Source organism: Nicotiana tomentosiformis, chromosome 4 (assembly GCF_000390325.3).
Source record: "Nicotiana tomentosiformis chromosome 4, ASM39032v3, whole genome shotgun sequence".
Taxonomy (NCBI): domain Eukaryota; kingdom Viridiplantae; phylum Streptophyta; class Magnoliopsida; order Solanales; family Solanaceae; genus Nicotiana; species Nicotiana tomentosiformis.
This window is the reverse complement of record NC_090815.1, coordinates 98,399,287-98,417,921: the sequence shown is the minus strand read 5'-3', so window position 1 is coordinate 98,417,921 and position 18,635 is coordinate 98,399,287. Positions and strand designations below refer to the sequence as shown.

At 35.2% G+C, this 18,635-nt stretch overlaps 1 protein-coding gene across 2 annotated transcripts; it reads left to right on the top strand.

Moving 5' to 3' along the window:
• The first annotated feature begins 10,779 nt into the window (after nt 1-10,779).
• On the top strand, nt 10,780-18,078 carry LOC104097470 (uncharacterized). 2 transcript variants are annotated; one of them, XM_009604027.4, is made up of 7 exons: nt 10,780-10,940; nt 11,682-13,129; nt 14,795-14,850; nt 14,958-15,188; nt 15,301-15,592; nt 17,124-17,320; nt 17,486-18,078. In XM_009604027.4, exons 2-7 carry the CDS (start codon nt 11,729-11,731, stop codon nt 17,637-17,639), a joined length of 2,331 nt encoding a protein of 776 aa, XP_009602322.1. In that variant the 5' UTR covers nt 10,780-10,940; nt 11,682-11,728; the 3' UTR covers nt 17,640-18,078. The 2 variants fall into 2 exon arrangements, with proteins under 2 accessions (XP_009602322.1, XP_009602320.1); XM_009604025.4 differs by having other exon boundaries at nt 11,659-13,129.
• Nucleotides 18,079-18,635: the final 557 nt, after the last annotated feature.

Below are 18,635 nucleotides of genomic sequence, written 5' to 3'. Positions count from 1 at the left end.
GTGGCTAGATTCGAGGCGTTCGGAGGCCGATTCGCTAGGCAAAGGCTTTTTAGCGAAGTGATTCGATTAGCTTGAGGTACATATCATATTTAAACTTGGTTGAGGCACTAGTTGCCTGAATTGTTGTGATAGCCACATACTTTTGGGTGTGCACATACGTGGATATGCCCGTGTGCGGTCACCGAGGTTATCTATTCATGTTCGGGTTGTGTTCGGGCTCTTATAAGCCTAGAATTGACTTTTAAGCTTTAAGTTATTATATCTCACGTGTTGTAACAGTTTATGTGATCTATTTGAGCCATGCCGAGACTACTTAGAGGTTTAACCCCTGAATGAACTTGATAAATACTTTCCATTGATGAAATTGCCGGTTTGAGCTACGATAGTACATTTTGCACATGTCTACACTTTAGCATGTCATTTATACCCGTCCAGGGATATGAGAATCTTATTTCATTTATCATATACCTCTATATTTGATTTATGTCTTTCGTATGATATGTTTGGACTGGGGCATGTGGCTATGCCAGTCGAATTATGTTATTGGCACATGGATTATTCGGGCATCACATGAGTTGTCCGTGCGGATCCATGTATTGATATTATTGGCAAGTGAGTTGTCCTTATAGCAAGTGAGTTGTTTGTGCATATATTGATAATATTGACATGTGAGTTGTCCATTTCGCACGTGAGTTGTCCGTACATGTTCTATTATTAGCACGTGAGTTGTCCATACAGCACGTGAGTTGTCTGTGCAATGTGTGGAACTTGTATTTTCTTGATCATTTATCTGATTTACCTGTTCCCTTCCTTTACATGCCATAATACTATTTGAGCAGGGTAATTGAGAAACAGTGCACATGCACACATGGATATTCTTCTCACGAAGCTTTATGAGTTAGTTTTAAATATTGTGTTGTGTTGGTCTAAAAGGGCAGAATTACATCGAAATAACTAGTATCCTCAATAATTTAAGCTTCTCTTACGTTGCCTTGTTTATTTGCAATATTTATTGAGTTGGTTGTACTCACACTATACCCCGCACCCCGTGTGTAGATCTAGGCATTTTCGGGCACGATGGTTGTTGACCGTGGAGTTTTACCTGTTCGGGGATTATCGAGGTAGATGCTTTGGCGTCCGTAGACCTTGATTCTCTTCCCTTATCTCTTAGTTTTTTTGATTATTTTGTTCTACTTTCTTAGACAGTGTATTAGATTGTGTTACTCTATAGATGCTCATGTACTCAGTGACACCCAGGTTTTGGAAAAAACTTTTGTAATAAGTTGAGGTGTTTCCATCCATTTTTTGTGAGATTTTCACTTATTTAAACATGTTTTAGTATATATTTAAATTGAAAGTGTTGGTATGTGTGAGTTGTCGGCTTGCCTAATATCATGATAGGCGCCATCACAATATGTTGAGTTTTCGGCCGTGAAACATTCCTACCGCAAAAAGACCTAAGGCTCGTTAATTTGGTTATTTGACTATTCTAAAAGGTGGCTAGCTGGTCTTTTTCTTTCACATATATTTATGTAACATTTTTGTAAATACTACTAAATTGATCAGTTGTACAAATTAACAATGTATAAATTACATGATTTATGTAATTTAATCTTATTTTTCATTTTTTTAAATTGCAAATATTATAAATATCAACAACATACCCAATATATTCTCACATGTGAGGTTTGGGGAGGGTAATGTGTACGCATACCTTATCCTTACCTATTGAAGGTAAAGATACTATTTCTAATAGATCCTCAGCTCAGAACGGTAGGAAGGAGGAAAAGAGGAAGAATAATAATAAGAAGCAGAGGGAGAAAGAGAAGAAGAAAAAGAAATAAAGAGAGAGGAGAAGGGAGAGGGGAAGAATAAATATTACCAAAATAGTAACCACATGAGAATATGATAACTGAAATAAACTAAACAATAGAGGGTGGGCGTTCTGGCAGTTTGGATTGGATAATGGATTAAATATAAAGTATAAAAAATTCAAATTTTTGGATATCCAAAAATCCGAAGCATCAAATCCAATATCCAATTTTAAATCCAAAAATTTTAAAAGTTAAATCCAAAATCCAATCCGTAATCCGAAAATCCAAACCAAAAATTTAAAAAATTCGGATTTCAGTTTGGATTTAAGATTTGTCCAAACTACGCCCACCCCTACTAAACAACATGATGTAATATAAATCTTAAAAATAGGAAAGTTTATACGTGCTACTAGTACTACTGGTAAGAAAGGAGGAAACTCTCAACTACCTACTACCCTTCTACCCTAATCCTCGACATTCACACCCTCATATTATGTGATGACCTGATAGGTCATTTTGAGTATTAGCCTTTAATTCCGTATTATGAGATCTTCGTTAGCTTTGTTTGATATTTCTGGGTTTGCATGCGTGGTCCGTGTCACTATTTGAAAAGCTTTTATGTGAAAATTTTGAAGAAACATGAATTTTGGCTTTAAAAATAACTTGAGTTGACCACAGTCAATATTTTGTGAAAGCGACCTCAGATCGATGTTTTGGCAATTTTGGTAGGTCCATATCGTGATTCTGGACTTAGGCGTATGCCCGCAATTGAAATTAGAGGTCCCTAACTTGATTTGACTTATTTTGCTGAAATCTAACATTTTGAAAGTTTGAGAATTTACTAAGTTTGACAGTAAGTTGACTTCATAACTAACGTGTTCGAATTTTGATGTTGAAACTTGGAATAGTTCTATATTGCTATTTGAAATTTGTCTGCAAAATTTGGTTCAATTCAAATTGATTTGACATGATTCGGATGCTTAAATGTGATTCTAGTGTTCTTGAGCTTCACTTTGAAATTTCATTCGTTTTGGGGATTGATTCATAGTTTGGCTAATGCTAGGATTGCTGGTGCAACACCAATTCTGGTATCTGCTGCAGATCTCACGTTTGCGAGGTTTTGGCTCACAATTACGAGCCTCACTTTTGCGAACAAGAGTTCGCATTTGTGAGCAAGGCCTGGGATTGGGTAACCTCGCATTTGCGAGAAAATGGTGCTCAATTACGAACAGCTCAGGATCTCATTTGCGATCACTTGGGCGCATTTGTGATGCGTGGGAAAATTGTACTCATTTGCAATTATGAATGTAGTGGTCGCATTTGAGAAGGTGGGAACTTCACATTTGCAATCATATTGTCGCATTTGCGACTTCTGTGGCTCTGAGACATGATTCGCATTTGCGACCTCTGTCTCACATTTGCGAAGCTCGCATATGAGAAAAAGACATCGCAATTGCGACATTTGCAACTAGGTAAAAGATGGGGAAAACTAGACTTAGCTCATTTCATGCATTTATCAACCCTAAACACTCTAGAGGCGATTTTTCAAGAGGCTTTTCTTCCCAAATTTATTGGTAAGTGACTTGAATCCATTTTCTTTCAATTACCCATTACATTTTATGATATTTCAATATCAAATTTAGGATTTTTATGGTAGAAATTAGGGATTTGGGTAGAATTAAAATTTTTTATAAAATTGATATTTAGACCTCGAATTGATATCGGATTTCGAAACAAACAACATAACCGGGCTCGATGGTGAATGGGTAATCAGGTTTTGGTTCGAATCTTAGGTTTTGACCAAGAGGGCATGGGTTTGACTTGTGTTGGCTTTTTTAAAAATGATCAAAATTGAACCTCTTTCATTTGTGGGTAGTTTCTAAAGCTTATTTTGAATCATTTGGTCAATAATTTGCTAGATTTGATTGGTTGAAGGCTTGTTCGAAAGGAAAGGTCTTGGTTGATTGATTTCTTGAGTCGCGGAGTGAGGTAAGTGTTAAGTCTAACCTTGATTTGAGGGAATTAGGAAACCTTGAACTACATGTTATGTGAATTATGTGGGAAACGACGTATATGCGAGGTGACGAGTGTATATACGTCGTTGTGGTTCTTGCTTCCATGTCTTCGTTACTTCATGATATACCTTGTTTAGTGCCTTAATTGCTACATGCTTATTTGACTTATATGCCATAGTTGTTACTTGTCATTTTGTTATCCTTCTATTAAATTTTCCATCACTTCCATGATCCCATGCTTATTTGCTACTTGTCTCTACTTGCCTTACTTGCATTTCTAAATTGTCATATGTCTTACTTGCCTTATAATTTTGTAATATTTGCTGCCTTCTATAACATAGTTTCACCTGTATAAGTTGTTAAATTGGTAGATACCGATGAGTTGGTAAAGTCGAGACATTCGAGATGTTAGAGATTTTTTGATCACTATGTGATTCTTCATCGCCTCGTACATTTACTCTCTTGATGTAGAAATTATTGTAGATTTTGGTTGTTGAATTGTTATTGTTGATTGAAATTATTTGGGGAGCGAGTTGCAGGCCGTAACGGAAATTTATAGGTAATGAGTTAGAATGGCGGAATAAGGACAAATTATGAAATTGACAAATTATGATATGGTGGGATCGGGTTGCGCGCCACAACGAATTGTTTATGTTGTATTTGTTTGTGACTATTGGATTTGCCTCAGTATTTGAGATGAGTTTATAAGACTTGTTATTCTGGGCTCTCTGATATTTGGATTTCGAGTTTGTTTTTGCGAGTTAACTGCTTTATTTTTATTTCTTATTATTATTATTATTATTATTATTATTATTATTATTATTATTATTATTATTATTATTACTACTACTATTGTGTGCAGGTTATTATCAGTGACCCACCTTACCCTCGACACTTATAGAGTACATGGAGTCGGTTATACTCATACTATACTCTGCACTTCTTATGCAGATACCGGAATTGGTCCCATTAGCATTGAGTGAGATTTGCTCGAATCTAGCTATCAGTGGAGACTTGAGGTATAGTTGCACATCGTCCGTAACCCTGAATTCCCCTTCTATATCATCTTATTTTGATTCATACAATAATGTTTTTATTCAGACTATTATTTGTAGTACTCTAGACGCTCATGTATTCGTGACACCAGTTCTGAGATTGTATTTGGATTATGTTGTTTATTAGTTTTATCACTTTATTTCAGACTATTCAGCTTTACTGTTATCATTTGATTTAAATTGTTAAAAAATGGCTAATGAATGTAGCTAATATTGGCTGGCCTAGCAAGTGAAACGTTAGGCGTCATCACGGTCTCGAGGGTGGAAATTCTGGGCCGTGACAAATTGGTATCAAAGCACTAAATTGCCTAGGTCTCATGAGTCATGAGAAAAATTAGTAGAGTTTGGAGGATCGGTACGGAGACGTCTATACTTATATTTCAGAGGCTATAAGGCTTTAGGAATTTTTCACTTCTTTCTTTCTCTATCGTGCAGTTTATTTCCATTATTGAAATTTGAACCATTCTACTCTTATTCTTTCACAGATGGTGAGAACTCGCACAACGTCTGCAACCGGACAGGAGCCAGAGCCTCCTGTTGCAGCCACTACCAGGGGTAAGGGCCGAGGCAGAGCTCAGCCTAGAGCACGAGCAACAGCAGCACCCATAGTGGGGCCTCAGCTTGACCATAAGGAGGACGTCCTAGTTCATGCCTTTCTTTTGCTTTTGGCTAGGTGACCGTATCTTCTTCTATTCGTAACTTTGTATTGTACCTGTTGTACATGTCATTCCAAGTAGTTGCAGGAAATTCTCGCAAACTTTCTTTCAATCTTCCCATGGCTTCTGAACTTTTTTCATTCAAGTTACTTGACAATGCCATAACTGCACAGTTATCAGGGACTCGTGGCAATACCATCCTTTCCTGCTGGAATCTATCCACAAGTTCCCTGAGCAATTCCGTGCTTTCCTGTTTTACTTTAAAGATATCTTCCATCCTCTTCTCTACCTTTTTGGCTTGCGAATGTGCTTCTATATATGAATCTGCAAGCTTAGCAAAAGAGTCAATAGGATTTTCAGGTAATAATGAGTATCATGTTAATGCCCCTTTCGTGAGGGTTTCACCAAATTTTTTCACCAAGAGTGATTCAATTTTATGCTTGGTTAAATCATTTCCTTTAACCCAGTGGTGAATGTGATAACGTGGTCTCGTGGGTTAAAGGTCCCATCATATTTTGGGATATCATGCATATTGAATTTCTTGGGAATTGATAAAGGTGTTGCACTTGAATTTCAGGGCTGTTGTGAATATTTGTCGATATCCACTCCTTTGATTATTGGCGATACATCAAGTATCTATTCTATCCGCTCATTTTGTTCTTCGAGCTGTTTCTGCAAGGTTAGTACCAAACTTTGTAAATTAAAATCATTTGGTGTATCTGATACTCCGTCTTTGGATTCAAATGGTATTTCTCCACTTCCTGAGTTGTCAAGCCCTGAATGTGGATTTTCCAGAGTTGTATTTACTGGTGGAGGAGTCTGCACAACATTGGGCAACTCACTTGCAAAAGCACGCAAAGCATCACTAATGTGTTGTGCAATCATTTGCTTCAAATTATCTTGCTCGTTGGCTTGCTCGCCTATTTGTTGCCTATCAGTTCGAGTAGTAGACCTTTCAGGTGAGCTTTCTCGTGAGCGCTGCGGAGTTGTTGTGGGTGTGGTGTGGTGGAGTTCCACATTGTTGTCCTCTCTTACCCACCCGATCAATTTCGTTAGTAGTAGACATATTTTGTTGCTAAAAATAAAATTTGGAAAGTGAACTGATTATCAGAGTTTCCGTTAACGGAATTAATTTATTTAACCAAAAAATAGTTTTTGTGGTCAAAGCCAATATTTTAAAAAAAATGGGATTCTAGTAACCAAATTTACTTTACTTTTCCAAAAATGCAAGAATAAAATATACTATTGAAATGATAAATAAAGGAAAAAGCTTATTGTAGATCGTTGATTTCTCCCAGAATTACAAATTGGAATTTTAAATCAAGTAAAAGTAAAAGACTGATTGCGCATATTTGAGAATATTCAAATGATCGTACAAAACAATGTATGGGTCCTTATATAAGGAATTATAGTTGTAACAATTACCTTAGTTTATTCTCACTCCTTACTAACACTAATTGCATTGATTGCCCGTTACTAAATCTACTCGTAACGATTATGGTAATAATAGGTAATCACAAATATTCAGGGTTGATGCAGATTCTTTTTTCATATTTATAACTGATTTATGAGTCTTCCCATTTTATGGTATTCATACATCTCGTGCTCATTTCTTCTTTCTCAGCTATTAGGTATAGTATTTCCTTTGATAAAACACCATGGATATTTTATCCATGCCTCATTAACTTTTTTTATTGACCCGATATGAATTCCACCCAGAGGCGGATCCATGATTTGATGGTTACGGGTATCATACAGGGATGCACATTTATCGAAGCAGTATCACGCGACACTGCTTCGTCGAATTTTTTTGTTAAATATATGTATTAATACTGTGAGGAAGCAGATAAGTAGGAAAAAATGACACCACTTGGCATAAGTTGTCTCTTGGCGTATTGGTTTCAGCTTGATTTTGCTCTAAGAGGTCAGAGGTTCGAACCTCAACTAACAACATCCTTTTTGCAAATATTTGAGAGAATTTATGTGGTTAAAAATTGTGATGAAGTAGAATTTAATTTAAGATTTTTTCTGACTTAAGACTCAACAAAACTAATAGACTAAACATATTTCTTGTATAGAAGTATGATAATTAAAGTTATTATTCCCATTCTTTTATAAATTTTGACACCGCTTACAAAAGTTCTGCGAATGCCCCTGGTGCCACTATTTTTAATGCAAACCGACCACAGTGAAGAGATTGAACTTGGGTATACATTTAGTCGGTTCGATCCATTTTTGATTAATTCGGTTTGTTCAGTCCATTTTGAATTGATTCAATTCAATTCAATTTAAAATTATTTTATGCATAAATGAATATGTGATCACAAACTCGAATAAGTTCTGTCCAATTTGATTTAATTCTCTAGTTTTAAATTCGATTAATATGATTAAAAAATATTTAAAAAATAAAATTTTAAATTAGGAAATACACCACTTCAATCTACATATAGCTCCATTAATATTATGTCCATTTTGAATTGATTCAATTCAATTCAATTTAAAATTATTTTATGCATAAATGAATATGTGATCACAAACTCGAATAAGTTCTGTCCAATTTGATTTAATTCTCTAGTTTTAAATTCGATTAATATGATTAAAAAATATTTAAAAAATAAAATTTTAAATTAGGAAATACACCACTTCAATCTACATATAGCTCCATTAATATTATGTCTTTGATGCATCACTCTAATTTCTAAAATTAATAAAATAATATTAGATGGATAAAAAGAGGAAATAATTAAAATCACATTCAAATAAATTGAAGATCTAGAAAAAAAAGGAAGCAAATATACAATTAAATAAATAATAAAAAGGAGATTGTACAAATAGAGTAAATAACATAGGTGAAGAAATTAAAAGAAGGAGCATAAAAAAAAGAAAGGGAAGGGAAAAAGATAACAACAAAACAAATAGGACCACAACAAGGTCTCGATCCTGGACATTTTCTGTGGAGTTTCAATGCTTTAACCGTGACACCTTCAATCATTTTCTGACTTGGGGTGCCACTCGTTTTATATGTTCAATATTTTGAGGAAAATACTAGTATATGTATACGATTTTACTCTAGCGACCGGGTGGCGTACCACCCCCAATCCCCTACATAGATCTGTCCATGATGCCACCTGTCATTATATTATCAACCCATGTATTATGACTTTTTTCCACCAATACACTTAGGAGAGGGATAGTTTGAAAAGAAATTTGTTTTCTTATAGTAAGATGATATTTACAATATTTATACTATAAACATGTTTACCTTAATTTTGATAATCACTAGACCAATGTGTTATTGGAATTCTAAATGGATTACTCTTTTTAAAATGTACAAAACTTTTCGCATTTATCAGTTATGGGTGCAAATTACTTAATCTAAAATAAAATCATTGTGATCTTCGACTGTCCACACACTTTTAAAAAAAAAATATAAGAATGCAAAAATAAAAATAAGAAAAAAAGCGATTAGGTAACCTGCTTCCCAATATTTTCTAATGTCATATCTTTCCTTGAATTAGACTAAACTTTCAACCCAAGATTAAGAGATTGACTTTGTCCTTGATTACATTGTATAGCCATCGCGCTGTTAGCTTGTTGACAAGTAAAGCACAAACAAATCTTATTCAATTTTAAAATCATTCGTTCTACGAAAGTTAAACTAATACTACGGAGTACTTATTTCATATGTTTTTGTCTTTTTATTTAAAAGTCACTCAATGTTGTTTTAGTATTTGTAAATACAAAATCTGCAGAAACTTGTCTGGCCATGAATATACAAAACATTAAATTCAAAATTTGAATTAGAGAAACATTCAAATACTTATTTGAATGTACATTTCAAGTAAATTATTAATTTGGATGTGTTGTGTTACAAGATATATACTGATTTTTTAGTCGTGCGCCAAATGGTTGTGTCGTAACGCTCAACGAATTTGGAATAGATCATGGAAGATCAGGATGCAAATTCTATCGGAGGCAAAAAAAATCTAGCTATATTTTTTCTGTATAAATCTGGATTGACATATATAGTTACGTTGTTGGATTTTGAGTAAAGGTGTGAATGAGAAATTAAGAAAAATAAAATTTTGAATTAGTTTCTTTTACAAAGAAACTTTGTCCATTATTGGATAGAAAATGAGCAAGACTGTTGTGCTTATATATGTATAGAGAAGTACTTCTTCTATCTCTTAAAGAGTCGAAAAGAGAGCAAGCCTCGCACAGTCGTTACTCGGCTTCGAATTTGTTTGATATATTTTGGACTAGATTTATGTTCCTTTTCTGTTATTTTTTTTTTATTTTCTGATATTTCCACGCAATATTTTAATTTAAAAAATTTACAGTTATTTTTCCAACAGTCATTTCGCGACTAAATAAAACTTAACAAAAATTTAAATAATTTATGTTGAATAGACACCTTGTCAAATGAACAAGTATCTTTGCACTTGTTGAAACTTATTCTCGTTGATTATAAATTCAGAGGCTTCGCCTGTTTTTTTCTCATCGAAAAATCTAAAAGATACTCACTCCCTCTCTCTTCAACATATTACATAGTTTTCCAAAACAAACTACTCCTTTGTTTTGTGCCAAATTTGCTCAAGAACGGAAGCAAACAACAACAACCTAGTGGGATTCTACAAGTAGGATCTAGAGAGGGTAATGTATACGCATACCTTACCCAGACCTTGAAGGATAGAGAGCCTGTTTCCGAAAGGCCCTCGACTCAAGAGGAAGAATAGGAACAAATAAATAACAACAAGGCCATGAAAATGATATCAATAATGTAAGGACCGGAGAAAAAATAAATAAAAGAAAACAGTATCAATAGCAATAGCAAAAGTAATAGCCACAAGCAGTAACACGACAGGGTACTAAAAAATCGAACCGGGAGATAGTACTAAAACAATCCTAATACTGACATTCTAAGAATCGAAGACAATGTACTAGTTAGCTAGCCCTAATAAACCTAGAACAAATCAGAAAAACACACGACGACCTATTACTCTTCTACCTTAATTTTCGATTTTCATACCCTCTTATCAAGAGTCATGTCCTCGGTAAGCTGAAGTCGCCTTATATAGTGCCTTATCACATACGGAAGCAAACAAAAGGACCCGAAAAAGAAAGAAAGAATTTCCTACCCCATAAAACACAATTAGGAAAAGAATGAAGGTCCTTATGTGCAAAAACCAATCCTTGAATCAATAAAAAGAAGTTCCCGCTTCTCGGTCAAAATTTCTTCCCCATATCTCTCTCCTATCAAAGCCTCCCTTCTTAACGACGACGGTTTCTATTCAAAGTCCTTAATTTTTCTTACATTTCACATTTATTACCCCCTAACTTTCTCCTTAAATTTTCCTTCATTTTCTCTCTGTTCCCCAATTTTATCGTTTCTACAGATCTGTAAGTTCTTTTCCTTTTTTTTTTCTATCTTCCTCCTGTGTTATCCCTGCATGTGTCTTAGATTAAACATTTAATTATTATTTTTTCTTCCTTATTTTTTTATCATTTGGTGAATTGATCATTTTATGCTTAATTCTTTTTCTTATCCAAATTAATTTTACTGTTGATAGGTGTTCCTCTTATTTTTTTTTTATTATTTATTCTCGTTTTCCGGAGGTTTTGATTAGTTGTTTATGCTAGAATATTTAAGTTGAATAATGTTTTTAATCTTGATTATTAGAAGATTGAAGATTGTTTTTCTTAGATGAGGTAGCGTAGAATGTCTAGTACAGTGTAAGTGATGAAAACAGTAAACTTTAACTTTAGTGGAAAACATTAGTTTTACAAGGGCCTTTATGTTTGTTCTTCGCTGTTTTGCTACTGGAAGTTTATGTGGATAGTTTTGCGCACGAATTTCTTGCTGAGATTAATATGTTGCAATATCCAAGATTTAAACTTTATGAGTTCTTGATTCTAGGACAGCGACGTCATCATGTCAAGTGCTAGTAACTAGGTTTTGAATTCAATTTTTGTACTACATATTTGGTGATTTGTAGCTCATACACATAGTTTGAGCCAAAGCTAGAATTCATATCTTAAATCCTACATTTGCCCCTGTCTGTTTTTTTTTTTTTATAGATTTCTTGAAACTTGCAATTTTTTTTTTTGATTTGGTTAGTTACGGGCGGCTGCTAAATTTAGGAACTCACTGTGGTTGTTAAGCATTCCCATGATAGTAGATTCGCATCATGGAAAAAGAAGTTGCTGTTGCAGAAGCTGCAGTCAATCATTCCGCTGCCGGAAAGGGAGAAACTAAACCAATTGTTGACAACGAACCCTTTAAAAATGAAGTTTCTAGCCAGAGGAATTTAGGGAGTACACCAGCCGAACTGCGGGAGGCAGATAAGGTGAATGCTCGAATAGATGAACAGGAAAAGAAAATCTCCGAAGATAATTCTATTTTATATTGCAATGCTGTGAAGAGTCAGGTTAATACAAATAATGAGCAGGGAAAGGAGAATTCTTTTGGTGAAAGCACGCCAAGTTCTTCACTTGCTAATGAAAACGAGATTGATAAACCCGACTTAAATCAAGTTCTCTCCACAGGGGAACTGAAATCGGCTAATAGTGGAGAGGAAAGTTCTGAACCAGAGATGTCTGGTTTGAATGAAAAGAAGGCTGATTCTGTGAAAGGGGACTTGAAAAGTCTCGGGGAATCTAGCAAGAATCTTGACGAAGCTCTTGATGAGGAGGAAGCAGAACCTGTCTTTGATGGAACAGAAGAACCTGGGATGGGTGTTAATAGGAGTTTATCAGCCCGTTCTGTACATCGTGACTTAGAGGCACATGGATCTGTTTGGCCTGAGAAAGCAGTGGCTATTACAAACTTTGTTAGATCAAAGAGTACAGTTGCGGTCAGTACTGTTCTACGTCGTCTTTCTGGTAAAAGTGATGATGGTCAAGATGTTACCGATGAAGAAGATAAGAGTAAATGCAACGAGAAGAACATTGCTGCATCAGAAGAATGTGAAATGCAAGCCGTGTCAGAGAAAACTGCAGAACGACCTCGGTGGAATCCCCTCAGCTTAATTGGGATTTTACGTGATGATACCGGAAACATAACAGAAGAGAAGGAGGTCTCACAAGAAGCAGTTTTACCAATAGACATGAAGGGACGGATTATATTGTATACAAGGTTGGGATGCCAGGAAAGTAGAGAGGTAAGACTTTTTCTACACAGGAAAAGACTCGGATACGTTGAGGTAAACATTGATGTGTATCCTAGTAGAAAGATGGAACTGGAGAAAATTTCTGGTGATTCTGCTGTTCCTCTAGTATTCTTTAATGAAGTTTTAATGGGTGGATGGAGTGAGTTAAAGAGCTTGGATGAGTCTGGAAAGCTCTCGGAGAAGATTGAATATGTTGTTGATGAAGCACCATCATTTGAAGCTCCTCTACCACCTCTTTCTGGTGAAGATGATTTGTCCAGTAGTGGGTCCATTGATGAGCTAGCTATTATTGTTAAGAAAATGAAACAGTCTATTGTTGTAAAGGACCGGTTTTATAAGCTGCGCAGATTCACCAATTGTTTCTTGGGATCAGAAGCTGTGGATTTCCTGTCCGAAGATCAGTACTTGGAAAGAGAAGAGGTCAGTTTTTCCAGTTACATAAAAATTAGCTTATGGTAAGCCGGGTCCAAAATATGGGTAAAAAACCGAATCAAAATAAGTTTTGCATATAATTGTTGGCTCCTTAGTAATATTCTATAAGCGAGGTACTCTATTGTTTTATTCTTTTCAATTCTTAAGACTACTTGAAATTAGTTGAAAACAAACTAATTAAACCTAGAGGATCTTCTAAGGCAGCATATTGACTTCAGCATGTGGTCACCATGGCTTAGTTTCGCAACATGTGGATTATGGCATACATGTCTACTTTGACTTTGAATTGGGTACTTAAAATACACAACAGATCATAGTTTATCAATTTTGGTGTATGAAGATAATATTCCATGTCTTGTTCTTGTTCTTCTCTATAACAATTATTCTATTCTTCATGGTCAGCCGAGCCGTGAAAATTTTCCTTGAAATCACTGTATATATTATCTGGTTAATTCACCTGGTTAGTACTCAATAATCATGTTTTTGAGAATGGTAACATTAGTACTCAATAATCATGTTGACATTACTCTTTACAATTATTCATGTACTGTATTCAAATACTTCCTTTCCTGACGACAACTCATTCTTTTCTTGCGTCTTGATGATATATACTAATCTTATGTGTAAAGAAATAGTTGGCTTCAACTGTTCTTGGAATTGTATTTTATATATCGTTATAGAACACTGTTCATTCCATGACCAGAAATTATTGGATAGAAATCTGGAACATACTGGTTCAATGTATGCATTGTGTTAAACCTTGCAAAATTGTACATTGACTTTACGCGCGCGCACACACACATATTTGAGGTGATTTTCCCTTTTAGACCTGAAACTTTTCCTTCGTTACTTTTAATTGAAATATATGTGGACTGCGAGTATCTATGTTCACATTTTTCTGATAAGAAACTGGAGCATTTACTGTTGAAATCAAAATACAAAAGAATCATAAGAAGTATGAAGAAACCCATTTAGTGAGTCCACACTTTCAGTAGATGCGTTCTGTGCTATTACAAGTCATCTCTTCATCACTTAAAAGTTAAAGCGATGGAGCAAATCAGCAATCCGAAGGAGTTATCGCTTCATGGCTGAAGTGATGCGCTCCCAAAGTTTATCGCTTCAGACAGTGAGGTGCAAAACTTTAATTCTTTGAGTATGACTTTAAACGATGACAAGGAAAAGGAGAAAAAGGATGAAGAAATGGCCTTTTGCTATTTAAGTACCAGGATTCTCCTCTCTAGTCTCCACGTAAGTTTCAGCGTTCTTGAGTATTTAATCAATTTCTTCATTCATGATAGTATTGTCATGATTTTATACTAGATGTTGAAATTAGTATTTTAATTGCAATCTTATGTTATGGTACCATCTCAAAATAAATAAAAAAATTACAATTTGATGTTATAAGTCGTAAATGCATATATGCTGGAATTGGTATTTTAATTGCAATCTAATGTTAAAAGTTATAAATGTGTATTTGCTAGGGAATGTGTATTTTCAGTAAATTGTGCTTTTCACTTCAAACAAGCATGTGCTTCGCTTCTTGCCTTCTGCTTAACAGCCCCATGGACCTTGTTGCTTATTTGCGCTTTTCGCTTTTGAAAACATTGTGTGCTGTGGATCTTAACACTTTCTCTCATTGCTTTTGTCCTTTAGGCTGTTGAATTTGGTAGGAAGCTTGAAAGCAATCTTTTCTTCCAACATGTACTTGAGTAAGTGTCTGATTATTCTTTTCTTCTATCTCTACATCGTGTGTGAGCTTTTGGCTGCTATATCTCAGTATCTTATCCATCTGCTCTGTCTGTTCCTTATTTTCCAGTGAAAATGTGTTTGAAGATGGCAACCATTTGTATCGTTTCCTCGATGATGATCCCTTTGTATCTCACTGTCAAAACATCCCAAGGGGTTTAACAGAAGTTAAGCCCAAACCCATAATAGAAATTTCATCTAGGTTGAGATTTTTGTCTCGTGCAATTTTTGAAGCTTATGCATCAGAAGATGGGAGGCATGTTGACTATAGAAGCATCCACGTCAGCGAGGAATTTGCAAGGTTGGTTTCTGGGGTTCCATAAACTGACAAGACGCCATCTAATGTGTTTGTACTTAGATAAGCTATGCTTGTAATATTATGTCTTGGTATTGACGGAATGATGCTATTCTAGGTACTTGAGAATAACTGAGGAGCTTCAAAGAGTGAACTTGAAAGACATGCCTAGGGAGGAGAAGCTTGCCTTTTTTATTAATCTCTACAACATGATGGCCATTCATGCAATATTGGTTTGGGGGCATCCCTCTGGACCAATGGAGAGAAGAAAATTGTTTGGGGAGTTCAAATATGTCATTGGTGGGTGCACATATTCACTATCAGCTATCCAGAATGGAATCTTAAGGGGTAATCAGAGACCACCATACAATCTAATCAAACCATTTGGAGTTAACGACAAACGTCTTAAGGTAAGACTGTGTTTACTTTGTCTGTGTTACATTTTGGATTCCTGCATATGTAGAATTGTGGAACTGGACATTTGTTCGGGCAGTAATTTACTCTTCTTAGCCGTAGGATATTCCATTTGATCATATCCAGATGATAAAATGAAAGTCTGTTGTCTGTTTTCTTTTCAGGCTTTTGTATTTTAGCGTCAATCTGTGAATCAATTCATATTAAGCTTTAGGTTTTGCACTAGCACCGCTAAATAATTCCGGACATGAAGACCTAGCTCTGATTAGGTCTCCACTTGTTTCTTGGAACTGGCTGGATATGGTTGTTGTGTGACTGAGTTCTCATTTGGTTCTTCTTAGACCAAATTTAATTTAAACGGCATTTTATTTAATCCTACTTTGGCTAAAATGTAACATCACTCAGCATAGTGTATCCTAGAATGGGTGGCAAACTAATAAATAGTCTTCCATAAGTTTCCTCTTGTTGACCAAATGTGAAGTTTTAATTTGATGAGATTAGACTTTAGTATGTTAGGTTATGGTTAAAAGGGGAAATCAAGGTGGAGGGGATTTTAAAGATGAGAGGTGAGGTTCTCCCCTCATTTATTTTGACCCTTAAAATTGCATAAAAAGTAGAAGGCAAATTTTCTAATTTCTATCTTTTTCAGTAAACAAGGGTACTTTATTTTAATGGGTCAATTAGTGTCATTTTCCTTGTCTTGTTTCATTGAACCAAAATAGGCAAGTGGGTTGAAATGAAAATTTGGAAAACTTGGACATCTATGTTTACTGCAGTACCTTTAACTAGATCCAGTTATTGTATTGCCAAGCATTATCCCCATCTAATTATGAGCTAAAGTGTAGCTAGCACAAATAGCAAGGTCCACAACTGGAGTAGCAACTAATAGATGAGATCCTTGACAATAGGCAACTCTATTATAATTTATTGTGCTTTATTTGGTTAAGTTTCTAGTACATGAAGTACTTCTAGCAACTAGCAGTCCTTTCGGGGACATCAGATAAAATTGGAACGATACATAGACATGAAGTACTTCTAGCAACTAGCAACTAGCAACTAGCAATTAGCAATTTGTTCCTTATCAAAACACTGGAGTAACAGATTTTGAGCTTTTCTCGGATAGAGAAAGAATATAACTTATTCTGTCTTCTGCTTCTAACTGTTACCTTTTTTGGAAGGAAAATAATGTAACTAATGCTTTTCATCCAGTCTTCATCTAGAGAGGGCTGGCTGCATATATTGGTGCTTAAGAGTGTTCTTGCTTCAGAACCAATTGCTGTTTCTGTTCTTGTGGGTTTACCATGAAGCAGCTGTTGTAACGGACTGCTTATAAATTCGACTTGATATATACTAGTTCAAGTATTTGCTTCCATGACTTGTGGAAAATGTTGATAGCACAAGTGGTTATAGAGTAGGAGCTGCAGCAATTAGTGGTTGTATTTGGAAATCTTTTCAAAATTATTATGTACCGTCTCTTGAATGACTATCTGTCTAATCCCTCATAACTCACCTCTGGCTTTCATTCAGGTGGCTCTTCCTTATCCAGAGCCTCTTATTCATTTTGCTCTGGTTAATGGTACGCGATCTGGGCCTGCTCTTCGAAGCTATTCACCTGGAAACATAGATAAAGAGCTCGTGGAGGCTGCCCATGATTTCTTGAGATTTGGAGGACTAATTGTTGATCTTACAACCAAGGTTGCATATGTTAGTAAAATCTTGAGATGGTAAGTTGTTAAATTTCTGTAATCCCCAGTTGAACCTCTGGTTCGAAGACATCAAACCTATGCAGCAATGCTCTGGACAGTGGATCTCTTATAATTTGAGTTTCAGAACATAAAGTTTCAAGAACACCATATTAAGGAAGTGCTAATACAATTGATAATGCTCAGGTTTAGTGTTGATTTTGGAAAGAACGAGGTTGAAGTATTGAAACACGCTGCAAATTACTTGGAGTCATCGGAATCTCAAGCTTTACTAGAGTTGCTCGCCAACAGCCAGTTGAAGGTGGTGTACCAGCCTTATGACTGGGGACTGAATCACTAGCGCTAGATTCTACCTTGTTCAGAGTTCCTGATATGCTGTTGCAAGAAAATTTGACATGATCTCATTCTCATATATAAGAGAATTTCATGTTTCTTTGGTTCCAACTTCCAACCCAACCTCTCATAGGCTCTTGTAGCTGGAATCTGATGACTTAGGAAAATTGCCTCATAAATAGCAGAAGTAATTTAAAATAGACACATCTTATATCTGCTGGTTCCCAATTGTTTTCTACTTATATATTGTCATGTGAGTCATTAATCATGTGTTGTCCCCCCCACCCCCCAAAACCTCCTCCATAAAGGAAAATAGAAGAAACAGTGAATTTTAATATATTGTAATAGTGGTAACTTGCTACTTGACTTTACATGCAGTTTTCATTTAGGTGATCGGATAATATAAATATTTTTTTATACCGGCAATGTATATAAGTTAAAACTCCTCTTGTAAACCATTCAATTGCTCTATTGAAGCATTCTCATATATTGTTCTCTGAGTTTAGCTATTTGGTTGGAGACGGGGCAGAGCTAGCTCTTGTGTTGCGGGTTTGGTCAAAAACAGTAATTTTGGTTTAAACCTTGTATTTGTCTTAAATCTATCGAATATATACAAATTATTCATTTAAAATTCGGTAACTTAAAATGATCAAAATCTTGAACTCATAAGCTTTAAATTTGTTTTACCCGAAAAACAGAGTTAAATTTGTACGTAGTTCTAAGGATATGTGGTATAGCTTAATACAAACCGGAAGGATAAATAGAAATATCAAATAGGGATTGCAAAGAGTACAAAGTAAACACGGTTGTAAAGAAGATTTTTAGGAATGAACGGGCTGAACCAATTTATGAAGCTTAGAAGAACAACTCTTCTCTATATGAGAATATGGTGCTTGAATTACAATGTAAACTAAAAAACTTCGTTGTACAGAAATGTAGTCATCCTCTTTATAGTGGAGGATCCTACTTTAGATATATTCAAAAATACATAGTGGAGAACCCA